The sequence below is a fragment of the Corvus cornix genome, chromosome 15, assembly GCF_000738735.6.
Source record: "Corvus cornix cornix isolate S_Up_H32 chromosome 15, ASM73873v5, whole genome shotgun sequence".
NCBI classification, from domain to species: domain Eukaryota; kingdom Metazoa; phylum Chordata; class Aves; order Passeriformes; family Corvidae; genus Corvus; species Corvus cornix.
This window is the reverse complement of record NC_046345.1, coordinates 4,962,760-4,988,132: the sequence shown is the minus strand read 5'-3', so window position 1 is coordinate 4,988,132 and position 25,373 is coordinate 4,962,760. Positions and strand designations below refer to the sequence as shown.

At 61.9% G+C, this 25,373-nt stretch overlaps 2 protein-coding genes and 1 long non-coding RNA gene across 4 annotated transcripts; 1 reads left to right on the top strand and 2 right to left on the bottom strand.

Moving 5' to 3' along the window:
* Positions 1-7,333: 7,333 nt before the first annotated feature.
* Positions 7,334-14,604, bottom strand: LOC109144446. Of its 2 annotated transcripts, XR_005603187.1 has the most exons (3): positions 14,151-14,604; positions 11,887-13,629; positions 7,334-11,616 (listed from the first exon to the last, which is right to left on the bottom strand). It is a non-coding gene; the product is annotated as an uncharacterized LOC109144446 (long non-coding RNA). The 2 variants fall into 2 exon arrangements; XR_002045235.3 differs by lacking the exon at positions 14,151-14,604 and having other exon boundaries at positions 11,887-14,143.
* A 1,039-nt stretch (positions 14,605-15,643) lies between these two features.
* CRYBA4 (crystallin beta A4) lies at positions 15,644-16,984 on the bottom strand. Its single transcript, XM_039561322.1, has 5 exons — positions 16,847-16,984; positions 16,610-16,728; positions 16,259-16,400; positions 16,012-16,154; positions 15,644-15,858 (listed from the first exon to the last, which is right to left on the bottom strand). The coding sequence occupies exons 1-5, from the start codon at positions 16,883-16,885 to the stop codon at positions 15,711-15,713; spliced, it is 591 nt and encodes a 196-aa protein (XP_039417256.1). The 5' UTR covers positions 16,886-16,984; the 3' UTR covers positions 15,644-15,710.
* Positions 16,985-20,392: 3,408 nt separating this feature from the next.
* Positions 20,393-24,809, top strand: CRYBB1 (crystallin beta B1). The gene is made up of 6 exons (XM_039561174.1): positions 20,393-20,548; positions 21,106-21,262; positions 22,047-22,165; positions 23,743-23,875; positions 24,006-24,148; positions 24,498-24,809. Exons 2-6 carry the CDS (start codon positions 21,125-21,127, stop codon positions 24,676-24,678), a joined length of 714 nt encoding a protein of 237 aa, XP_039417108.1. The 5' UTR covers positions 20,393-20,548; positions 21,106-21,124; the 3' UTR covers positions 24,679-24,809.
* The last annotated feature ends 564 nt before the right edge of the window (positions 24,810-25,373 follow it).

The window sequence follows — 25,373 nt, the reverse complement described above, 5'->3', positions numbered from 1 at the left end:
CCTCCTTCTCCTCCTGAGACTAACGAGAAGACTTAATTGTGCTGCAGCAGCTAAAAATACATCTCTGTCAGGCCTGGGATTGGTGGGTGAGTTACAGGCAAGTACAAACACCGGGATGTTCCATGGCTCCCTGGTGTGGGTTGGACACCTCCAGCCGCCTCCTGTCCCCATTGCCACTCATTGTGCCCCTGCCCACCTCGCTCTGCTGTCCCCAGGCTGTGTCAGAGCTGTGACTCCCCTCCACATCCCCCACACTGTCCCCATTAACAAGGGTCTGGGTAGTTCTGGACACCTGAGCAGGGTGTATTTCCCCTGATTGATGTGGCTGGTCCATCCCAGAGCAGCTCCCAAACAGCTTTATTTTACTTTAATTGGCATTTAATAATAATTCCCTTTTGCTTAGCTCATTGTGGATTATCCTGATCAGGCTGAAGAGGACACTGGATTTCATCAGCCTCAGCTTCCCCTCTTGGAGGAGGGAATCACCTGCACAGAAATGGTATTCAGGGGTGTGCAAGGACTGAACCATCACACAATCCCCATCCCTGCAATCCCCATCCCTCAATCTCTATCCCTGCAATCCCCATCTCTCAACCTCCATGCCTGCAATCCCCATCCCTCTATCCCCATCCCTCAATCCCCATCCCTCCCAGGCAGTGTGAAGCAGCTCCATGGCCCTGGGAAGGCTTCAGGCTCCAGGCTCCAGGGGCAGAGAGCTCTGCCGGATAGGGAAGGGCCAGATTTCCCTGTCATATCCCAGTCTAGTAAGGAAAACCCCTCAATCCAAGCCGAATAATTTCAGTAACACACCACACAAAGTTAAGGGGTGCTTGAAAAGTGTTTTTACAACCTTTGGTTAACCTGCAGTAACAGCTGGTGGAGTGCAGATAAATAAAACTATTCTGTAGAGGAGACAGGAAAAATTGGTTTGATTTTAAAGGACACTGCCTGGCTCCTGCAGTGCCGTGGCATCCCAGGAAATATTGCATGGTGGCGGCTCCGCGTCGTGTTTAATACTCAGGGATGCAGCCATGAGAGCAATACATCTGCTGGCTCCTGACAGCTGCAAAGCTGGGCTGGGTTTTAACAGCAGCTTTTCTCTGGCAAGGAAAATTCTGGGAGGGATGCAGAGGGAAAAAAAACCCCTTTGGAATAGCCAGGGTGTGTGCTGCTGGGCAGGGATGCAGGGGTTGTGGTTTGGGGTTCTTGGGGCAGAGAGGGGGCTCAGAGGGGCTGCCACACTCTGCCCTTCCAGCCATCCCATCCTTGCCCCACCCTCTGGCACTGCCACCCACAACGGCACCAGGAAATGCATCCCCTGGAAAATGCAAATAATCCCCATCGCCCCTTTTGTAAGAAGAACTCCTGGACCGGCTTGGAGCCGGAGAAATTCTTTTCTCCACCTGAACAATCCAAGTGTCTCGCTGCTCAGCACTTCCAGCCTGCCAGGGAGGACCCGTGAGCCCACTAAAGAGGAGGCTTTAAGCCTCGCCATTAAGAATTCCAAGAGATCCGCTGGGCAGCATGGAAATGCAAGAAATACTACAATGCCAGTGCTAAAACCTAATGAGAAATGGAACAAGCTGAGACAGAAGCTTAACAAGAAATACTGGACAAGTCCCCTAAGAAAAACTACAGGCAGCAGCAGCAAGGAGCTGCCAGTCGGCTCTGCAGCTGTATTGATCCAGGCCGGAGAAATAAGGGGAGGCCTTTGGAAAGTAGATAAACAGGGAGATATACAGCAGGAGAGGGCCAGAACTGATGAAAACAGGAGAAAATGCAGCTTAAATCAAAGGGCAAATACACGGAAAGAGAAAAGGCAGTAGGATTTGTGTTCATGGCTAAAGAGGAGAGTTGTGGGGCGGTGATCTGCCCTGGGTAATCGAAAAGAAATGGAAAATGGAGCTCAGGATAAATATTTTCTTCAGAGAAAGTGGGCTGAAAGCTTGAAATAAGCCATTATTAGTATCAGCCTGAATCTGGGGAGAATATGCAGGGAGAGGGTTGTGGGTGAAGGATGTGGAGTGGAAGTGAGGGGGCAAGGGGCAGGATGGCTTCTCCCTGCCCAAGGTGCCCTATCTCTGAGCTGGGCTGGGGCCAGCTGGGGAGGCTCCTCTGGCTGGGCAGAAGGCTGAGGATCTCCTTCCTCGCCTGCTCGACATTGGTGGCCTTGTGCCCCTGCCCCAGCCTGTGTGCTCAGCTCCCTGCCTGCCCCGCAGCTCGGGGGGCCCTCCACAGCTGCTCCTGGGGCAGGGATGGTGTGGGAAGGGATGGTGTGGGGAGGGATGGTGTGGGACTGGGATGGTGTGGGGAGGGATGGTGTGGGAAGGGATGGTGTGGGAAGGGATGGTGCAGGGCTGGGATGGTGCAGGGCTGGGATGGTGCAGGGCTGGGACGGTGTAGGGCAGGGATGGTGTGGGCTGGGATGGTGTAGGGCAGGGACAGTGCAAGGCTGGGATGGTGCAGGGCTGGGATTTTGTGCAACAGGGCCACAGGATCCTCTGTCCACCCTGGGGCAGGAGGGACACACAGTCTGGTCCCTGACCCCTCTAACTATGCAGAGGGACACTGCTGGCTCTGGGGACCAGACCCCAAGGTTGTGGGGCTCCAGGGCTCAGGACCGAGTGGAGGATCCGTGTCCCTCACTCAGGGGAGTGCCTCCTCCAGCTCCCAGCCCCCAGTGGCACCACCAGGGAGCTCGTACACAAATTCTCCACCTCCTGCCTACTAAATCTCCCCTGTCTGTGCCTGCTGCAAGACACTCTCTCCAGCAGGCAGGAAATACGGGCCAGATGCAGGAATTTGCAGCCACCCAGGTCTCTCCATCAGCACCGGGCAGGGCAGGGGGCTCTGTGCAGGGGGGTGAGGGGGCACAGCACAGGGGCTGGGGGCTCAGCCTTGCACCTTGCACACCTTCCCCAGGAGAAGGGCATGCAGCCAGCCCTGCCTGCTGTCCCAAGGGATGTCCCAAGGATGGATCTCCTGTCCCACCTGGCTGCATCCAGGGAGTTCTGAGTCCCAGGTGGGCTGGGGACCGGAGGGGGTCCAGCTGATGGAAGCCCATGACATCCCAGAGGGTGCAGCCCATCCATCCCTATCCCAGAAGAGGGTTTAGGGGAGTCTCAGCAGCCACCCCAGCCGGGGGTCTGTGCACCAGGAGGGATGAATCCCCCCAGGCCCCTCAGCTCTCCATCCCTGTGCACGGTTGCCATGGCAATGAGGGATGAAGGCTCCCTCGCTCCCTGGCGTTCCTCTGCATGGCCGCGGCCGCTGCTGAAATACTTGTCAGAGTTAATTGCCAGGGAGCCACCCCCGTGCTCTGTGCCAAGTGTCATCCGCAGCCCATGGCTTGTCCCCAGCACTGTGGGGTGTCCCCAAACCTGGCCCAGAGCAGAGCCAGCATCATCAGACTGGTTCTGTCCCTCCTAAAGATCAGCAGACCTCCACACAGCCGCTGCCAGAGAGCCGAGGCATTTCCCACATCTAAAAAAATGTAATTAAATAGAAAGGTCGTTCTTATTTATTCTTTTGTTACACAACCCCCGAGCTACCAAATAGTGAAATTAAGTCTTGGAGTGTTTAATGAAGGATCAGGGAAAACAGCTCGTCAGTTCAAACAGTGCAAAGGCACCACACGGAGCGAGGCTGCTCCTCTGGGCACTGCGGGGGCACTCGGGAAGCTGCCCCTGGGCACCGGGCAGGGCTGGACTCCGGCAGCGCCGCGGCCGCAGCCCGATGTGTTCCCTGTTATACTCACAGGGGAAGGATTTTTTTTTTAATAGGGCCCCATGGAGACATCAGAGCAATTTTCAAGGAGGTTTGAAGCCACCGGGAAGCTTATTAGATCCGTTCTGCAGAGTTAATTTGATGTTGGTAATCAGCGAGCAAGTTAAGCAGTTAAGGAGATGGTGGCTGCTGAAGGGTTGGGCTGTTTAGCCGCCTTGTAAGCAGTGGTTACTAATGAGAGGCTCATGAATATGGATGAGGGATGGTTACAGTGTGGAAAGGGCAGTCGCCAAACCATAAACCTAATTTTAATCTTTTTATTATCAAAGCCACGTTATTAATAATAGACTTTACCTTGAGACCGAGCAATTCCTGCTCTCAGCACCAGGCTCCAGGAGGGGACAAGGATGGGACCCAGCGTGGTGTGATGAACCCCCAAGATTGGAGATCTCTTCCACCAGCACAGGAGGGACCACCAGGGACCCTCACCCACCCTCCTCTCCAGGGCTGGTGCTTGGAGAGGGCCACTGAGACCTCCTTGTGCCTCTCCTTGCCCCAAGCACACCAGCCCTGTCCCACCAGCCACGAGTCTCCCGGTCACTGCCACCATGGCGGTGGCACATCACAGCTGGGCACTGTCCCTCAGTCCTGGAAAAGGACAGTCCTAATGTCCCCGTGTCTAATTAATTGTAATTATTTTCTTATGGCACCACTGGTCCAGATGCTCGTGTAACGAGGCAGCAGTTCCTGTGTGAAATGCTGAAGCAAGGGATGTAGAACATGTTAAAAAATATTAATCTACAAATGAAAATTCTTTTAATTGGATTCTGCTTTTGGGGCCGGGTCATTGCTCCATTTTCAATCAGAGTTGTCCAGTCAGCAAAGTGGCGGCACAGCCCTTTCGTAGGGAAACGGTGAGTGGCTCGCAGAGGTTAATAGGAATGTTGGAAAATAAATAGGTTATTGATTGATAATAACAATAAGCTGACTCCAGTCCTACCTTGGTGACCTTCCCTCACTCAACTTAGAGAAAACTCAGTTAGCATCTAATTATGGATCACCTCACAATCCCACATATTAATGAGAGTGTGGCAGCACGGGCCTGGAGCTGCTCCCAGTGGAGGGAAGAGCCCAAACATGGTTGATCCTAGAGAAATCAGGATCTGGGACCCCTTGGTATGGCATGGAATCACAGAATGGTTTGGGTTGGAAAGGACCTTAAAGCCCATCCAGTGCCACCCCCTGCCATGGGCAGGGACACCTTCTGCTATCCCAGGCTGCTCCAAGCCCTGTCCAACCTGGCCTTGGACACTTCCCGGAGTGGGGCAGCTGCAGCCAGGTCTTCACCACCCTCACAGGGAAGAATTTTTTCCGATATTCAATCTAAACCTGCTCTCTGTCATCTGAAAGCCTTATCCTGGTACCCAACCAAGCCACAGCCCCTGCCTTGTTCCGCAGGGTGGAAGAGGGAAGGACGGCGGCTCCGAGCTCTGTAACTGATACTTTTAATTGCTGCAAGACGTGCCAGGATGTCCTGCCTTCAGCTCCAGCTTCACTCAGTATTCCACATGACTCTTGGCTCTGCTTGCTGCAAGATACGGAGCAGACAGAGCTATCTGGGAAAAAAGAGGCTTGCAGGCAATGGGCACAGATAGAGTTAAGGAGGCTTTTCCTTGCCCAAGGTGAGCAGCCACACTGACTGCCCAGGGCACCTGCTCCACCGGCCCCAGAGGGAGATGCTGGCAGCGTGGGATGGGGTTGATGCTTGCAGTTAGAGAGTTTTCCCACTTAAGGTGGACCAAACACCAGCTGTGTCCCTGTGCGGTGCTGAGGGCAGCAAACACAGGATGCTTCTCGGGATAAAGCTCCAGGATCTGAGAAAAACCTGTGTGAGAGTGTGACTGTGGTGAGCACAGCTGCATTTGCCTCCCGGCTGAAAGGGAAGGAGGAAATGGAAAATTTGTGGGGATTTTAAATGTCCTATTTGAAGTAGTGGGAACAGAGACACGGAACCTCCCCGTGGAGGGCGGTTCAGCCGGGACTTGGGCAGAGCTGTGGGCATGGGGCTGCCCAGGACCTGCTCCCTGCACTGGCCCCCTGCGTGGTCCCCTGGCTCCCTCGGCAGCTCCGTGGCCAGCGCTGGGGAGTTTGGGAAAGGTTCTCGGGGCATCCACAATCCCTCCGGCAAAGCTCTTCCCGCAGGGCCCCTCTGTGGCGAGAGCCCCGCGCTCCCCAAAATGCCCCGGAACCGCGGCGCAGTTTGATGTCAATGAACATCATTCCTCCTGCTCGCACGCGTTCCCTGTCAGCACGGGCTGGGGGCACTGGCTGCGACACGTCAAAATGCTGGGAAAATAAACACGGCGGCTCGGCTGCTGCCCTCCTGCTCCGCCGGGAACAGCCAGGAGGGGACGGAGCCGCGACCCCTCCCCACAGCCGGAGGGAGTGTCCAGCCTGCCCCTCCGGAGAAGGGCAAGCAGCCGCCTTGTCCTGCTCACTGTGACCATCGTATCCCAGGCTGGACTCGCAGAATCGTGGAATGGTTTGTGTTGGAAGGCACTTCAAGCCCGTTCGTTCCATTTCCCGGCCATGGCAGGGACACCTTCCACTATCCCAGGTTGCTCCAAGCCCTGTCCAGCCCGGCCTTGGACATTCCAGGGACGGAGCCGGGCCAGGGGCTTTCCTGGAGCACGAGCTCCACCTGCCGCCGCCCTCCGAGCCCGGCCCGGTACCGGCGAGTGCCCCGAGCCCCCCGCATCCCCGCACATCCCCGCATCCCCGCATCCCCACATCCCCGCATCCCCGCATCCCCCGCATCCCCACATCCCCCGCATCCCCGCATCCCCACATCCCCCGCATCCCCGCATCCCCGCATCCCCCGCATCCCCGCATCCCCACATCCCCCGCATCCCCGCATCCCCGCATCCCCACATCCCCCGCATCCCCGCATCCCCGCATCCCCACATCCCCCGCATCCCCGCATCCCCGCATCCCCACATCCCCCGCATCCCCGCATCCCCGCATCCCCGCATCCCCCGCATCCCCCGCATCCCCCGCATCCCCCGCTTCCCCGCATCCCCGCATCCCCGCATCCCCCGCATCCCCGCATCCCCCGCATCCCCGCTTCCCCGCATCCCCGCATCCCCGCATCCCCCGCATCCCCCGCAGCCCCCGCAGCCCCCGGCCCCCTCCTCCCCGCTACGCGCTCCCCCCGCCCACTCCTCGGCCCCGCGGGGCTGTCCCGGCCCGCAGGCAGCGTGGGGTCCGTGCCCGCTGTGCTCCCCAGCGCTGGGCGATGGCACCGCGGCCCCAGAGCCACCACCCGGTCGTGCCCGGGGGTGGACCCCCCTCCTGCGCTCCGCGGAGCCCTGCCCGGCACGAAGCCCCTTCTCCCCACCGCCCACCCAGGGCCTGGGGTGTCTATGCTCCCTCCGGTCCCACCACACCCGGGGTGGCCGCGGTTCCTCAGAAGGATGACGAGGTGGCCGCAGTGCGAACGGCCTGTCCTGTCCCCCCATGCCCCCATGGGAGCTGGGGCAGCCCCAGCCCAGCCTCACACAGGGGTTCCACCAGCCCCCCACACTGCACAAAGACAGAAGACTGCGAGGTGGTTGCACACTTGCCATGTTCACAGTAGACATTACAGGCAGGGGGGACATCCTTATGGGACTGCTGGCCAGTGTCCAGCCCCACCGTGGATGTGGCCACAGAGCAGGCACAGCCCTGGCCAGCTTGGGCTGGAGCACTCTGGGCAGGACAGTGCACCCCAGGGCTGGACCTGCTGGGGTGCCCCGGCCCCACATCCACCACCACAGGTGAAGCGGGATCTGCACACCGTGCCCCTGGCCAGACAGCTCTGGGGGTGCCAGCAAAGAAGGATGGACAGACAGAGACATCAACTACTGCCAGCCATGGTAACTGGGGAGCAGGGAGCCCTGAGGTGCAGGAGCAGAGTGAAGGAGCAACCTGGCTGTTTGGTGGAGCCTCTCTTCCCTCCTGCCCGGCTCTGAGGGGGAGCAGCCACCCACGGGCACTGGTGGCCTGTCCCACTGAGGGGCCTGTGCAAGGTGACACTTGCCCAGGACATCCTCTGGGCCATCAGGGTGACTTGTGCCATGGCTCCCCTCAGTGACAAGCCTGGGAAGGTCCCCCTGTGTGCACTGGGGCTGCTCTGGAGCAGAAAGGGGGGTCTGTGTGGCAGGGAGGAGAGTCCCTTGCAATGGTGGGCTCTGACAACCCCAGCCCCATGCTCATGGTGTTCCTGACCTCTGCAGGAGTCCTGAACCTGCCCACCCTGGGCCTGACCTGGCATGTCCTCCTGGCCCATTCCTGTCCCTCTGTTCCCCACTCTGCCCACAGCAGGGCCCTGTCTCCCCCTTCCATCAAACTCAGGAGCATCAGCCCAAAAACACATCCTGGTGCCAGCCACGTGGAAGAAGGGGATTTGGGGGATTAGTGGGATAAGGTGGAGGTTGGACAGACACGGAGCTGGGTGGGGAGGGGACCCCCATCAGCCTGAGAGAGACCCCCCCCAGCTAAAGGAGCAGGCTGGGGGTAGTGCAGAGCACGGATGCCCAGGAGAGGTGGCAGTGTCATGGGGCCACCCAGGAGACTCCAGTCTGGCTCTGCCTTCCAGTGCAGGCAGGAGAGTGACAGTGCCATCAGCCAGCGACAGCAGATGCTCTGGGGAGGGCCTCGACATGGGAGCAGTGAGCACAAGGCAAAGCCAAGAGAGAGCAGCCAGAGCCAGACCCTGTCTGGATCTGTCCCCCTGGAGAGAGCTGCTGTGACCCTTGGTTGAGGGGTGCCCTGTCCCCCCAACACCACAGTCTGAGATGTCCCAATGAGCCAGCCTGTCCCCGCCAGCAGCACAGGGCCACCGTCCTCTGCTGGCACACAGGGCTTGGCTCTGCCCCGCTGGTCATGGCAGCCCTGAATGCCGTCAGTGCCCTGCCGTGTGCCAAACCCACACCAGCAGGCCAGGGCCTGCATCCTTCACCCTGGCAGGATCCCTGCAGAGGCCAGGGACGTTCATCTGGCTGACAGATGGACAGAAAGCAAAGCCCAGGCTGTGCCCCTGTCACCTGATAGCTGAGGCACCCACTGCCCACCCCTGCCCTTGGCTGGGGCCAGGGTACCTGCAGGTACCAACCCGGTGGTGACGCAGACATGAGTTAGTCGGGGCCACGCTGCCAGCAGCGGCTTCCACATGCACCAGGCACAAGATAAACTGTGGAGACACAAAGGGGGTGAAGAGAGGAGCCCAAGAGCACCAATGCTGGGAGCAGCAAGAGAACATTCCCCATGACAGGTGACCTGGGGCCTCAGGAGAGCCCCAAGCTCAGGCTCATGGCAATAGCTTCGCTCTGTGGCTGAATCTCTTTGCAAACTGGGTTTGCTGGACCTTTACAGCCATTGCCAGTCATTATTAATGGGTTTGTACTGCCCTGTTGCCACCCAGCCTCTTTTCCTCGTTGTGCCACATGAAATTTGTTGGAAAATGGGCCAAGAGGGAAATTTTCAAAGTGCCCCAGCCTGAGCATCTTCTTTCCCGTGGTACCAAATGGGAGCCAGGGATGCTCAGCAGCACCGAAAATCGGGTGCTGCAGGTGAGTAAGTCCGGGAGGAGCCACCGTCACTTGTCATGGCAAACAGCACCCGAGAGGCAAAGTGCAGAGAGAGTTGTTAGTAGCAAGAGAGAAACAGTCAGGGCGGATTAGTGCAGTGGGAACAGAAGTACAGGTTAGTAACAGAAGCAGGGCACTGGTCTGCCTTAGAGGACACACACACTGGAAGAGAAATGAAGAGAAAAGCAGCAATGGTTAGTTTGTTTAATTCAGTTCAGGAATGTGTTAGTAACAGAGATCTACTGGCTTAAAAAGGAACTGAAAAGCTTCTGCTGATAAAACCGTTTTAGGCTCCTAGTCAGCAACAGGCTCCACAGGCAGAGCCGGGCAGGGCGTGTGGGGAGAAACCCTCTCCTCGTGCCGCTGAGGGCTGCCCGGGGCAGGGGCTGTTGGTCCCCTCTGCTGCCCGGGGCAGGGACTGCTTGTCCCCTGTGCCACCCGGGGCTGGGGCTGCCTGCACGGGCAGGGGCTGCTGGGCCCCTCTCCTTGCCCACAGCCAGGGCTGGGGCTGCCTGTGCAGGCACCACTCCTGCCCAGTGCTGGGCAGGGGCTGCCAGTCCTCTCTCCTGGCTGCCCCTGCCCGTCTCTGCCCGTGCAGCCTGGCACCGACACCCGGCACTTCCAAACCCCTTTTCCAGCTTTTCCGTTCCCCTTTAAAGGCAGCGCTGCTTGCCGTGGTTAGTGGGCACGAGGCAGGGCTGCTGTGGGTTAGTAGGGCATGCACTGGGCTGGTTAGTGGGTTAGTCCATGTGCCAGGGGCCGTGGCAGCCCCGGGGAGGGCACAGGGGTCCCAGGAGGTTAGTACGTTAATACTGGCAGCATGCAGAGCCGGGCCCGTCAGCAGCAGGGCTCTGGCTCAAGAGCAGGAGGAGTTTTTGGGCTTTGCCACCGGATTGACATTAGGGAAGGCGTTAGCGGGGGGGTTTCACTGGTGTAACATAACCTGTCTCCAAATGAAATGCTCAGCAGGCATCTGCCCCTCTGATCCCTGCCAGGGAGGTACTAAAGGTCTCAGCAGTGAGCGTCCCCTCACAACATGTGCTTCCCACCCCCGGGACTGGGAAAGGTGAGAGACAGGATGCATGGAGGGGACAGTCCCCACAGTGCCTAAAGGACTCCAAAGGAGCTGGAAGAAGCAGAGAAGGAAGAGGTGAAACCATTGCTGGCAGTGTCTGGGGTGAGGCTCCAGGCAGCTCTGCAAGAGCAGGGCTCCAGCAGAGACCACGACAGCTGCTCCAGGTCTGCACCAAGCTCCCACTGCACGTGCAGGGAGGAGGAGGTCCAGCAGGGAAAACCACCATGGAGCAGAGGAAAGGTGGCCCACAGCTTACCCCCTCCCCATCGGGAGCTGCCTCTCTGTGGGGCTGAGCAGTGCTCCAAGGGTGGCAGGGACACCGTGCCCTGAGATACAGGGCTGGGACAGGGCACCCAGGAAAGCCCCTGCCCCGTGTGCCCCTGGGTCCCCTCCTCCCACAGCACGAGCTCCTCTGGTCCCCAAGAGGATGCTTGTCCTGTTTGGACTTCAAGGCTGTAACACTTGCCATGAGCTGCGTCTGCCCTCAGCCCCCAGCCCACTGCACCCCCCGCCCTTCTGCCTGTGTGGGGACGTGGGCCTGAGTGGCTGCTCAGTGAGGACACAGTCCCAGCCACGTATGGGGCCACTGCAAAGGCCACGGGAGGAGGACTCACTGCCCATGCTCCTCCCCACACTCCAGGATGCTCCACAAACCAGGTGTTTCTCCAAGGGGAGCAGAGGCAGGGTCCTGCCAAGACATGGCACCTCCAGAGCAGAAAGCACCAGGACTTCACCGACAGCCAGAGGGAAGGGCAGGATCAGTGGGGACAAACAGAGACCCTTTGGGCTCTGGCCATGGTGTCTCCATGAGCAGCTGGCACAGCTCTGCCTCCACTCCCTTTCCCTTCTCCCTCCTCCTACACTGCGCTCAGGGAAGGGGACAGGTCTGGGGGGGAGCAGCAGGAGGCAAGGACACCCCAGCACCTTGTAGGAAAACTGTGTGCACGTGCAGCCACGTGTCCTCAGGTGTCACCACCGTGGTCTCCTGGGCTGTGTCCCCCACAGTGGCCGGGCTCGTAGCTCCATGCCATGGCAGTGGGCACCAGGGTGCTCTGCTGAGGCCAGCCCGGCTCTGGCATCATGTGTTGGTGGTGTTGGTGGTGATGGTGGCTCCTGAGCCCGGCTCCCCTCTGGACACGGTCAGTCTGGCCAGGCAGGAGCTGGGGCCGTGCCCCTGGGGTGGTGGCACTGGGGAGCAGAGATGCTGTGAGACCCTGGGCTGTGGCAGCCACCCCACCCCCACTGCTGGGCATGCGTAGGGGACACATCCTCTCATGCAGGTGGCCCTGGGGATGGTGTGAACCCCTGCACCCCGCTGGGGCCTGGGGAGAACCCTCCGGGGGATGGGGCCTTGGGGAGGAAGGCTGGTCCTGACTGCCCAGCACTCACTCTCCCAGCTCACAAGAGGTGGGAGAGCATGGAGCTGGCACCACCCGTGTCCCCTCCCCAGAGTCCTACCTGTGGTCACCAGCTACGGGAGTGCTGTGCAATGTCCCCTGTTCCGTGTGGCTCTGCGCCGTGGGGGCAGCGAGGGGACTGTGTGAACAGACCTCAGGTCAGTCATTAGCAGCTGCAAAAGAAACAACCAACGCAGCAAGGGAGAGAAACATGGCATCGTCCTCAGGCACAGCCCAGCCGAGCTGGCAGGAGCCCGGCAGGAGGGCTGGGCACGGACCCTCCTGTCCCTGTCCCCTTGCAGAGTGGGGGAGCTGGACCAGGCACAGAGGGACACCAGGAACCACCACACCAGAAATGGTGGCAATGCCCCAAACTGTCCCTACCTGTTGCTGGAGGCAGGGACTGACTGCCACTGCCACTGCTGCCTCCACCTCTGCCCTTGCCCTCTGGTTAAGCTGGGCCACTGGGACCCTGTGGTTCCACTGGTTAAACTGGGCAGACTGGTGGTCATAGCCACGCTGCGTTGGGTGCTGCTCCATCTCCTCGGGGATCTGGGGACACGTGGCTGGTGCCAGCAGCCAGCCCATGTCTGTGGCCTGCTCCTGCCCTGCCCTGCCCTGCCTGCCTGGGCAAACCAGGACAGCAGCAGGTCCCAGGGGAGCGGGGCTGTGATGACTCTGCAGTTCAGCTGCAGAGCCGCTCCTGCTTCCCACGGTTCATTGTCACCGCAGTCCGCAGGCGCTGCCGGCAGGACAGTCCCTCCCGTGGGGACAGCACGTCCAGGCGGCATTTGCAACCCAGCTGCAGTGGGGCCGAGCAGCGGGAATGAGCCGTGGAGATGCCACTGAGCATCTGGCAAATGGATCCCCTGCCTAGAGGCGCCGGTGGTGGGGCAGGCGGGACGTGACGGCGGCAGGATGGCCTCTCCGGCCTGGGAGTGAAGCACATTCCGGGAGATGGGGAGGGAAAAACAATTTTGTGCAGACAGGACTCACCTAAACACTCGTCTGGGGCACGAGCTTGAGCTGCCCCTGCCATGCGTGTGGGTGGCACATACGGTGCCCCTGGGGGGCTGGACACCCGAATTAAACGGGGGCTAAACCCCCTCCTCGAGTGAGGAGGGAGGGCGAGGAGCACGAGCTCTGCTGCGGGCAGGAGTGGGGAGATGAGGGCACAGCAGGCACTGCACTGCCACAAGAGATCCCGGAGAGATGATCGCTGGGATGTGGCATCCGGGCACCCTGAGCCCCCAAATCCCAGCGGGGTGGCCAGACCCCCCTGCCCTGTGCCCTGCCAACGCTGCCCGACCCTCGCTGCCATCCAGCAGAGCCCAGGCTCCGGCACAGCCCAGGCTCCGGTGCTGCTGCAGTGGTGCCAGGCACTGCTGCCTTTGTCTGCAGCTCTGGGGCTGGGCAGCCCGGCAGAATGGGGGTGTGAGGGTGTGGAAGACTCCCTGCAAGTCCGGAACGCCTGAAAATCTGATTATTTCTGTGCTCCTCCTGGCTCCCCGGGTAGGACCTACCCGCACACACAAAAGGCTGCGAGACAATGAGGGAGAGAAAATGGCTCCGCAAGAAGAGCATCTGCCAGGTTAACTCTGAGAAGGAAGGGCTGTGCTGTGCCCTGGGGCTGCTGGCCCCAGCCTCGCCTCTCAGCCCCGCCTAGGATCATCAGCTTTGGGAGAAAATGGGGGGTTCGAGACAAAGCAATAAAACGGCATTTTGGCTACAAATCCTCCCAGGAGCATTGAAAATCAGGCAAGAATCCATTTACCTGGCAGGAGCCCTATTCTTGATGAGGATTCTGAAAAAAACAATACAAACAAGCGGCGCAGCAGTTAGTTTTGATTTGGGCCGGGGGCTGCCGGCGGTGTCCGGGGGAGGGGCCAGGCTGCCCAGCGCTGCCTCCGGACCGGGATCACCGGGATCGCCTGCCGGGCCGGGATGCGGCCGGGAACACGCTGCGGGATGCGCGGCTGCCCCGGCCCCAACAAAGGGAGGGGGCCCGGACTGCCCCGGCCTGGCACCCCCGGGGAAGGGGGGAGTCCTGCCGGGGGGGGGGAGGCTCTAGTGGGATTGTTTATAACCAGGGAATAATATATTGAGAACGGGGGTATTTTTTGGGAACGGAGTGGAGGGAGCAGCCGCGCCCGCCGGCTCCACACCTCCCGGAGCGATGCCCGCAGGACCCTCCGAGTCCCGGGGCGACATCGCCCCCTGCTCCGGCCCGAGGTGGGGGCTTCCCCCGGGCTCCCGGCGCCCCCAGACCCCACCGGCGCCCCATCCCCGTCCGCAGGGAGCGGAGCCACGTCCGCGGTGCGTTACCTGCTCCCGGGGGGCCGGGCTGGGGCTGGGGGGCGCCGGTTCCGCTCGCTCCTGCCCGCCGCGCCGCTCCTTTGTGCTGGAGCTTTCCCAGAGCATCCCTGAGGAAGAGGCTGCCACGCAAACTCCTCCTCCAGCAGCCCCGCCCCCCGGCCCTACCTACGGCGCAGGAGGATGCTGCAACTCGCATTAAATTTTAATGCTGGAAATGCGGCCGAGTCACCTTTTCCCCGCACCGCTCCCGCTCCGCACCGCTCCCGCACCACTTCCAGCACCGCTCCCGCACCGCTCTCGCTGCGGGAGACTCTGGGGACCCCTTTGCCACGACAGCCGCCGCAAAGGCCACTGTCACCCCCTGCCAGGACATCGTCCGCCGCGGTGTCACGGGCTCCCCACAGCCGCGGGTGTGACCCAGGGGACACGGGACAAGGATCCCTGGGCAGGGGCTCTCGGGCACACCCCTGGAGACGTGGAGGGCAGGATGCGGCCGGGCTCGGTGGGGACGCATAGCCCTGTCCGAGGACAGCCCCCCACGCCGGGGACAGCTCCCCTCCCGTCCGGGGGCTGTGACAGCCCCTCCGCAGCGCTGTGCAGCTGCTGGGTTCCCACATTGTTCTCCAAATCCCCGCCGGGTCCCCGGGGACCCCCGGTCTCGCCGCCAGCTGCCCACCGTGCCTGACCGCGTGCTGGCCCCGCTCCCGGACCCCGCGTCCCTCCGGGGCTCTGGGGCGGGGCTGGGCAGGCCCAGGGGGGTGTCTAGGGCGGGGGTCCACCCCAGCTGTGGCCATGGAGGGGACGGGAAGCTCCGCTCCTCGGGTCTCGCTGGCTGCCGGCCCCGGACGGGTTTGCCCTGGGGCGCAGGAGGATTTCACTCAGCCCATCCCAAAACTTTTTGTTTCTTCTTCTATTTTGCCTTTTTAATTGTGATTTCTTGCGGAGAGAATCCCTTTCTGGGCAGCATTCCCTCCGCTGGTGGCCTTGCTGCTGCAAATGTCATGGATGGGACATTTTCACCACATCAGATCTTTTCTCCAGAGCCCTTATGAAAAGAGGAATTTTTCCAGGCCAGCCTTTCCCTGCTGCATCCCCAGCTTTGGCTGCACATTACGTGTGCGGGGGTGAGGGATGAGTGCCGGGATGGGTGCAGGGGTGTGTACAGGTGTGTGAGAGTGCCGGGATGGGTACAGGGTGTGCACGGAGGTGAGGATAGGTGCACAGTGTGCACCTCCAGCTTGCTTGATCGTGCAGCTCCTTCCAGCCCCTGGCAGGTGCTGGCAGAGCAGATGATGCCTGTGGAGTGGTGGGATGTGGGGGTCCTGCAGAGCCCCTGAGCCTGCTGCCGGGCAGAAAAATTCCCCTCCACCTCATCCCTGCCCCTGCAGAGCCCCGCTCTGCCCCCAAGAAGGGCATCACTGCCGGCCACGCATCCCCATGGCCCCACATCCCCAAGTGCCAGCGCCGCCTTGGACAACTGAGCCTTTATTGAGCTTTGTCCCCGCCGCCCCGCGGGACACACGGTGCCCGAGGCGCGCAGCCAGCGGCGCGGGGGCTCCGGCCCCGCGGTCACTGCTGGACCCTGCGGATGGACTGGACTTGGCCCGTCTGCGCGTGGGACCCCCACTCCCGCACGTGCTTGTACTCGCCCGCGGGGCTGTCGCTCTCCAGGAGGTACTGGAAGCCCCGGTACCCCGGGTACTGCGAGCAGACCCACCTGCGACAGAGCAGAGAGCCACGGTGGCTCGGGGCGGGCGGCACCGCGGAGCCCCCGCACTGCGGGAAGGTCCCGGCAGCTGCCAGAGCATCCTCGGCTCTGCTGCGTGCCCCGGTGCCGGGTCCCGGCAGGCTGCAAGCCCCGGGTACTCACGCGCCGGAGCGGACAAGGAAGGAGCCCACGGTGCTGCTGCCCCAGCCCAGGGCGGGCAGCGAGGGGCAGTCGTCGCTCATCTCTGCCCGCTTGCCCTGGAAGTTCTCCTGCTCAAAGAGCATCAACCTGCTCCGCCCGTGGTCCTGCGGCCAAGACGGGCACGGCTTTGGCACTGCCACCCTGTCCGTGGGCAGCGGCGGGCTCCGGGGGCCGCCCCGCCGGGGGGAGCCGGGGCGGGGGCACTCACGGCGCAGGCGATGGGGCGGAAGGAGCACATCCTCTCCACGTGGTAGGCGTTGCTGCCGCTCCACGCCTCCCAGCACGGGTACTCGCCGCGCTCCAGCACGAACTGCTGCCCCTGGAAGCCGCAGTGCTCGAAGCCTGCCCACCTGCCGGGGCGGGAGGGGTGAGACCCCCGGGGTGCCCACCGCCCCACTCGCAGCCCGGGCTGTGCTCGCTGCACCCAGCGGTGCCTGGAGGAGGCAGCCCCATGGCTCGGGTGGCAAAAGGCACTGGAGGCCTCCATCCTCCAACCCCCCTGCTATCCGTGGGGTCCTGCAGCACCGTGGGGTGGCAGTGCCCCGGGACCCCCACTCACGCCCCGCTCTCGATCTTGCAGGAGCGGACGGTGCTGAAGCCATGCTCCAGGGTGCTGTAGCAGTCGGTGGTGAACTCGTGCTTCTTGCCCTGGAAGAAAGGCTCATCCCACACCACGATCTGGGGGGAATAGAGGCACTCAGGGGGCTCTGGGGGTGCCAAGGCAGAGAGCAGATGCTGCAGCCCCGCTCCCAGGTGTTCGTAGGGCATGGTGCTGGTCCTGCCTAGGCTCCCATACCTTCCAGAGACCGGAGGATTTCTTGCAGCGGTGGGTCATGGTGGCTCTGCCAGAGCACAGGGGAAGGGCACTGTTAAAGCTGCCCCTCTGTCCACATGAGAATGACCTCAGGAGCCCACGCACATCCCTTCACCAGCAGTGTGGGGGACAAGAGCAAGGGGGTTGCTCCTTGCTGGAGCAGGTGAAGAGCTCTGTGGCTCGTCCCGCCCAGCTGGAGCTGGCATCAGGGCCGTGTGCAGCAGCGGGCACCTGGCCCAGCGGGCACCTGGCCCTGGCAGACATCCCCTGCCCGTGCCCAGGGAAACTCCTCCTCCCACTGGCAGCTCCCTGAGCCAAAGCCCTGGTGCTGGCAGGGCACTGCTGAGCCGGCACCACTGCAGAGATGGCTGTGTGCCCACACTGAGCATCAACACCCTGCCATGGCCACAACCAGCAAAGCCCCTGATCCCCCAACCCCCCAACCCCCACCACAGCTCCCGGTGCTGAGGAGAGGTCTAGCCCCGGATTTTGGATGCTCCTCCACATGTTCCTGCAGCTGCTCGCTCCCAGGCCCCAGCCATGGGCTCTGGGCAGCTGCTCCAGGCTCTGGCGCTTACCTGGGGTGAGGCACTGGTGCCCAGGGAGGTGACATGTCCAGCAGCCTCTGGCTGGGTTTTTATAGCCTCCAGATAGAGACAGAGCCCAGGGGAGCATTACTGAAACCCCTAACTCAGCACATGGCGGGGAGGAGGGACCGGGCAGAACAAAGGCGCCGTGTCAGAGACGCTGATGAGCCGGGACGTCGAGCTGGCCCACCGGGCACAGGCTCTGACCCCCGCCCCACAGTTCCAGAGCCGGGGCATCGCCCCCAGGCTCTGCCAGCGCTGCTGCCGTGTGCTCTCCCTGGCATGGGGCTGGGCTGGGGCCGTGTCCCAGCTCTGGCAGCGCTCCCCCTGCCCTCGGGCAGTGCTGCCTGCACTGGGGGCACGGGGAGGTTTCCTCACCCGTTTCTGGGAATTGGGAGGAAGGACACATCTCCACTTGCTCTCGCTGCAAGGGCAGAGCAGCTGTCCCCGAAATCCGGGGCAGCTCGTTGCAGGCTGTGCACACAACAGCCATGGACACCGTAAGAAGTGGGGACCAGGGGCACTGGAATTGTTGGGGGGAGGTTGCAAAGGCATGGGAGGGACTGGAGGCGCCGGTCATGATTTGGGAAGAGCTGCAGCAGCCTCTGGCCTCTGTGCACTGGAAAGAGTCTGCTGCACCCCCATTTTGGGGACCTAAACACCTTTCAGCTTTGCTCACAGTGACCCACACACCGCACAGATCATGCCGGGGTGGTGCCAAGACTCCAAAGGCCGGGCAGAGGCACCCGCCCAGCCTGCCCGTCAGAGTGGGCAGCAGGCAAAAAAGGCTCTTGGGCCCAGTGGGAAAACCCATGTTCCCAGGGAGAGCTGTGTTTTGGGACAGAATTTGCCAGGAAACTGCCAGGAGGCTGAGCCAGAGTCCCCTTCGTGCAGCTGCAGCAGTCCCGTGAGCCCCGGGCACCCTGGGGGAGGCAGAGCAGGGCAGCTGGGGAAGCTCAGCACAAGCGGCTGCCCCAGGGCACAGCAGGGCTGCACGGGCTGTCCCTGCCACCTGCAACCCCAGCAAAAGCCCTCTTGGCATTGGCACAGTTTGTCCCCGGTCTCTCACTGTGGCCTGAGCTAAACTCAGCTTGCGCTGGCCACCAGCACAGTGACCACCACTCGCTCACTGTCCACACCATGTCCTGGCAGCAGGACATGGCCGTTGGAGCCTGGGCCGTGGCCGGGTGGCCCCGTGGTTTCACTCAGTGCCAGGCAGGGATGCAGCAGCGGGAACTCCGTGAGCAGCGGGACTCACCAGGGCAGAACAAACCCGCGTGCCCGTGCCATCTGCGACCATGCTGTGCCAGTTCTGGCCATCTGCTGCTGGGGCAGCTCTTTGCTGTGCTGGAGCTGTGCATCCCACAGGCTCCCCTGTGCCAGGGAGGGATGGTGCAGCGTGGGGCTTTACAGGGCAGAGATTTTGTGTCCAGGGGCTCAGGAATGACCAAGGACAGATCTCTGCTGTCAGCCCTGCCACGGCACTGGCTATGGGGAACCCATGGGGCTGCGGAGTGCTCAGTAACAAGCAAAGCAGCCATCAGGAGCAGAGCTCGGCCCTTCTGAGCTGGTTTTCCAATGGCCAGGTTCAAAGGTGCTGGGGGCTGGGAGGGGAAGCAGAGTCGGGATGGGTGAGACCGGCTGATTAATGCCCAGGAGCACAGGGCAGGCAGCACGGGGAGAACACCCACTCCGGCTCTGGGAGGAAGAGAGGGCAGGTTAAATTAGAAATCTGGATAAAACCCATGGAAACGAGCGCAAATTGAAATCATGAATCATAAAACACTGCCCAGCGTCAAGGTGAGACCCAGACTGGGCCAGTTCCCAGGGTAATGGGGCAGCAGACCCCGCACCCAGCCATGTCACGGGCACAGCACACCTCCTGAAAAGCCTCGGGAAAAGAAGGGATCAATAGGTTCTTTTTGTTCAGGATTTTGTGCAATAGCCCAGAGGGTGCAGCTGGATCCCACCGCTGCTCGGTGACACACGAGGGGATCAGCACACGGGGCTCTGAGCCCTCTGCCCCCACACCCTCGGGTGAGGCACCGCTCCTGCTGGATGCTGCGGGAAGCTGGGGGGTGTTGGACAGGGGTGTGGAGGTGGAGAAGAGATGAGCAGAGCCTCACAGGGACTCAGGGGAAGGTCCCCCCGAGGTGCCATGGGGTGGGGGAGATGTGGCACCAGAGGCTGAGCTGCTGCAGGGGCTGGTGCCAGCAGGTCCCCAACCAGCCACCCCACGACCCCCCTGCACCAGTCAGACAGATCTGGTGCCCCAAAACCCTGCATGGGGTTTGGCACCATGAGTGTGGTGGTGGCAGAACCAGGGGTGGGACAGGGTGAGTGCAGCACGGGGAAAACGGGCTAAAAAGCAAAGGAACAACCCTGCCAGTGAGCAGGGACATTCCCAAGGAGAACAAACACCATTTTCAGGCACTCAGATGGTTCGGAAAGTGTCAGCTTCGATTACACATCGTTTGGAAAAAAAACCTAACTCCTGAAGCATTTCAGAACGCTCAGGTCTCGCTTCCTGGCATCTCCAGGGCAGCGCTGCCGGCGCTTGCGGGCACGGGGTGATGTTCAGAGCGAGAGGTTCAGTGTGTGGAGGGGACGAACGGGCACAGCGCGGCTGCGGGCCGGGCACGGTGGGGGAGGTTGCCCCCTCCGCGGTGGGCAGCGGCACGGGAGCGGGGTGTCCCCGCGGGCTCGGGGCCGGGGCGCTGGGCAGGGGAGGTGTTCCTGTGCCGGTGCCGGCGCCGCCGGCCGTGCCAGGGCTATATATGCCTGCCGGGGCGGCCGCACGCGGGGCAGCGAGTGCCGGGCGCGCTGCAAAGTGGCAACGGTCAGGTCTTCTGTTGTGCCGGGGGCACAAAGGAAAGTGCTGGTTCAGCGGCTGGGCACGGGGCCGGGGAGAGGCTTCCAGCTCGCCCAGCGCTTTGGCAGGATGTGATGACTGGGCGGGCCGCGCAGACACTGATGAGCTGGCAGTTCCTTTGTGCGCCCGCCCGGGGGTCTGCCCTTGCCAGGCTATAAAGTGGGGGCCTCGCGGCGCCCCGAAACACAAGCCCGCTCACTCCAACAAGAAGCAGCAGCTGCCCAGGTAAGAGGACAAAGTCTCCGGGCACCGGATTGCAGCCGGACCCGAGGTGGGGAGAGGGAAACTCAGGGTCTAAGCTGTGGCCACCGCTGTGGTGGTCACGTCTGGGAGCATCTCGGTGCTCAGCATCCCACCGCCCTCCACTCCCGGGGAGCTGCCGGTGACATTCACCTGCGGGGCCACAGCAGGGTTCCAGCTGCAGCGCCTCAGCAGACCAGGGCTGTCCCCTTCCCACCCCCCACTAGCGCTGCCCCAGGCGCACCCCGTGCGGGACGGCCCCGGTGCCCGGCACAGCACCAGGCCCCATCCCGGGGCACCCCTACAGTGCTGGGACCATGCTCAGGGCTCTCCTGATCACAGAAGGAGACTGTGGACTCCAGGACCTCCTGTGATCCCCCTGGTGAAGGCAGAACCCCGTGCCTATGCCTGCTGGAGAACCTTCCAGCGGCTCCTCTCCTGGCCCTGCCCACCCACCCCACTGAGAGTCCCCATTCCCGGGGTGGGTTGTGGGTGCCCATATCCATGCCTCCCTCTAACCTGCTGCTGGTGCCCTGTCACAGACTTGAGCCCACCACCGCGATGTCTGAGACCACAAAACCCGCTCCCGGCCAGGCTGCGGATGAGAAGGAGAAGGCGGCTCCTGCGCCAACTCCATCCCTCGACCCTGCTCCTGTCGCAAACAGCAAGGGCGAGGAGCCCTCCCCAGAAGCCTTCAGGGTAAGCCCTGTGGCTCCCCACGCACAGGGACACGTTCCGGGCTGAGGGACAGGGGCAGCATCTCTTGGACAGGAGGAGATTGTTCTGGGGGAAGGAGTGTGGAAGGGTGGGTGATGCCATCTCTCTCTGCTCTGTCCCTCCGACAGCACGCACAGGATTTGGGCAGCTGCTGCAGGAGGAACAGTCTGAGGGTCCCTTGGCCAGGACAGCTGGTTGGGGACCACAGGCTTTGGAAGTGCTCTCCCTTGGGCTGTGGTGTCAGGGCTGACTGCTGCCACCTGCTCCCTCTGGTCACCTGCTGCATGCAGGGGTCCTGTGGGGTGGTGGAGGGGATACTGGGGGTGGCAGGGCCAGCAATGAATTGCCACAGTGATGCCAGGTCAGCGTGCCTCCAAGGCACTGCAGCAGGGCGGGCACGAGGGGCGATGCAAGGGCTCCGGTGACACCGTGCCAGGCAGAGAAGGCCACAGCGCAGATGGAGCACCTGGAGAAGCAGCTCCTTCCTGCCAGTGTGGGCACCAGCAGCAGCAAAAGCAGGGGCAGAATGAGGCTATCTTGGAGCAGGAACAGCTGTTGGGGGGAACCTGCCTGCGCTCAGCCTGTGCTGCTCACACACAGAGCCCAGCTCAGCTTGGGCAGGCACCAGATCCAAGAAGCTGCAGGAAGGCTTGGAGAGCCAAGGGAGACACATGGAGCAGGGGGCTCAGGCATGCAGGGTCACACAGCGCAAGCCTGCCCTCCCTGAGCATGCCTGTCCTCATCCAACCTTTCCTTGCACCCCCAGATCGTCGTCTTCGACCAGGAGAACTTCCAGGGCAGGCAGATGGAGTTCACTGCCGAGTGCCTGAACCTGGCTGACCGTGGCTTCGACCGGGTGCGCAGCGTCATTGTCACCTCTGGACCGTAAGTGACCCCGGCCATGGAGGGGGCTGTGTCCCTCGGGATGTCCCCAGCGGGGGGGGACACAGCCCTGGAGGCACCCTGGGCACCATGTGACGTGCAGGGGCATTTCCCTGCCGCCTGGGCAGAGCGGAGCAGGGCCAGCACAGGAGCAGAGCGGGCATCCCGGATCTCCTCCAAGGAGAACAGGAGGAGATGGGTGGGAAGGATGCCAGGGCCACATGCAAAGCAAAGGGCACCAGAGGCAAAGCTGAGGGCCCAGGAGAGGTGTCCCTCAGATCACAGCTGTCCATGGAATACAAGGGACCTGAAGATTTTATAGAAGGTGAAATGAGGTGGGATCCTTGGCCCAGGCTGGAGCAGGCAGGGGTGGGCAGGGACAGGCACACGCCTGCACCCAGGCAGCTGAGCAGCAACGAGGGGGCTGGGCAGGTCTCAAAGCCGTGGGAACAGTTGACACAGGCAGGGACAAAAATGATCCCCAAAGCAGATAACTGAGCAGACGGATGATCTCCATGTTGAAAGAGCATCCCACGGCGCCGTGCCCAGCTGGAAACAGCGTGCCCAGGAATGCAGGGGGGCTGGTAGTGCTGTGGGGAGGATGCACAGGACATGGCTTGTCCTGACAGCATCCTTGAGGGACTGGGAGGGTGATCTGTGGTCACCTGGAATGACTTTTTCATTAGGAACCCAGAATATCCAACTCTTCTTAAAACAAAAGGGAGATGGAGCAGCCTGGAAGGAGCTCAGATGTGATGCCTGGGAAGCTGCACTAGACATAGAAAGGGTGAAACTGGGAGGACAGAGAACTTGGGTGTCATTGGGGTCCTCAGAAGCTTCTTGAGAGGCACCGATGGGACTCTGCACCCACAAATGTACTTAGGGAAAGACAAAAGCAAAACAACCAGGCTGAGCTTTAGCAGTCAGCTTGAGGCTGTGCAGCCTGGGGTGCCTGAACACATCTCCTGCCAGCAGGAAAACCCCTGCTGGCATCTGCAGGAAGAGATATTTTGCAGGGAAAGGAGAAAGAGCAAATCCAGGACTATTGTGGTGTCGGAGGCTTCTGAAGCCCCAAGCCCATGACATTCCCAGCACCACAGCACCTCGTGGCTCTGCTAAAGAGGTGACATTGCAGCTGAGCGAGCCCCACGGCTGGCAGTGGGACGGGTGCCAGAGCTGGCTGGCGCTGGAGCAGCGAGGCGTGCGAGCGTGCCAGGAGTACACAGCCGGGGCAGGAGGGACAGCAGAGTCCTGAGCTGACTCTGCAGGGTGAACACGTGGGGATCACCGGCTGTGCAGGGGTCCTGCTGCTCCCCAGCTGAGGAAGAGGAGCGCTGCGAGTGTTAGTGCCTGCTGCAGGTTTGGACACACACACACACATCAGAGAGCTTCCAGCCGGGAGCCCATGGATCAGCGCTGCCTCTTTGCGGGCCACAGTGCCTGGGCTGGGAGAAAAGTGGGAGCAGGGTGGTGGGGCCACAGCCCTTTTGGAGACCTTTCCAGCATCCTGCAAGCTGGCTGAGCAGGAGGGGAACTGCTGGGTGGCACCTGACCCGCTCTTTGCCGACCTCTCTCCCCAGCTGGGTGGCCTACGAGCAGGCCAACATGCGTGGGGAGATGTTCATCCTGGAGAAGGGCGAGTACCCTCGCTGGGACACCTGGTCCAGCAGCTACCGGAGCGACTGCTTCATGTCCATGCGTCCCATCAAAATGGTGAGTGCTGGGGAGCAGAGAGCCCCAGTGGGGTCTGCCCAGGGCCGGGCCGTGCTGCTCGGTGCCTTGCTGCAGCAAAGCTCCAGGGCTTCGGCCGCACCACCCAGCACCCTCCCTCTGTCTTCCCCAGGAGGCTGAGGACCACAAAATCTCCCTCTATGAGTCTGCTGACTTCAAGGGCAACAAGATGGAAATCCAGGAGGACGACGTGCCCAGCCTCTGGGCTTATGGGTTCTGCGACCGCGTGGGCAGCGTGCAGGTGCCCAGTGGAACGTAAGCCGGGCTGCAGCAGCGGCTGCTTCGTGCCAGGCTCCCTGTCCTCCCTGACCCACTGCTGCAGCTCTGAGCACCTGCACGGGCTCTCAGGCAGCCAGAAAGTGCTGCATGGCTGGTTTTGGTGGCGTGGCTGTTTCTGGTGGCGTGGCTGTTTCTGGTGGTTTGGCTGTTTCTGGTGGTTTGGCTGTTTTCAGTGATGTGGCTGTTTCTGGTGGCACAGCCCGTCCCCCAGGGGTTGGTGCCCAGCACAAGGAGGCCCTGATGGCCCCCTGAGCGCACCCTGGCTGCAGCCAGAGCCTGGAGCGGCCGACCCCGCTCAGGTGCTCTGTGTTTGCTTTTCCCGCAGTTGGGTCGGGTACCAGTACCCTGGCTACAGAGGCTACCAGTACCTCTTTGAGACCGGAGACTTCCGACACTGGAACGAGTGGTCTGCCTTCCAGCCGCAGATCCAGTCCATCCGCCGCATCCGGGACATGCAGTGGGACCAGAAGGGCACCTTCGTCACCCCCGACGCGCCCTCCGACTGAGCGTGCCGCCTGCTAGCTACGAGTCCCGGGCCCCGTGGGGCACCCCCGCCTCCCCTCGCGCTCGCCTGCCCAGCACTTTCCTTGTACATTGCACATTCCCTGGATGTACTCTACCTTGTGAGGCAAATTAAAAAAACAGAAGATTAGAACTGCTCGGGGGTCGGTGGTGCATGAACGCGGCTCCGCTTGCCCGGGCTGTGCCAGCTTTGCGCTGGAGCCGGGTGGGACACGGTGGAGGGTGGTTTTTCCAGGGAATGGGTCCCATGCAGGACCTCCCCGCGCTGGGGCTGGGACACAGGACAGCCTCGGTGTGCGAGAAGGGGGTGACAGAGGCTCTGCAGCCCGACCCCACCATCCCCCGTGGGGACCTTCTCAGCTGGGGGGCTCAGGGTGCCCCGGGAGCGGCGGGACCAGGGCGGGCTCCTGGCTCCGTCCACGCCTGCGGGATCGGGGGGCAGCGGGGGGTCCTGGGTCCCTGCCGGTGGGACCCACCTGGGCACTAATTAACAGCCGAAATTGCAGTCGATCAAAGACCAATTCACTTTCAAGGAGGTTTTTTTTTTTCCCTCGGACACTGCCCCTCCCCACCCGGCACTTCCCTGCAGCCTCGTTCCCCCTTCCCATCCCGTTCCCTCCCGGTGGAGCACCTCGGGGTGACATTTCCCTGCGCTCCCACGCCGCTAATTAGCGACGGC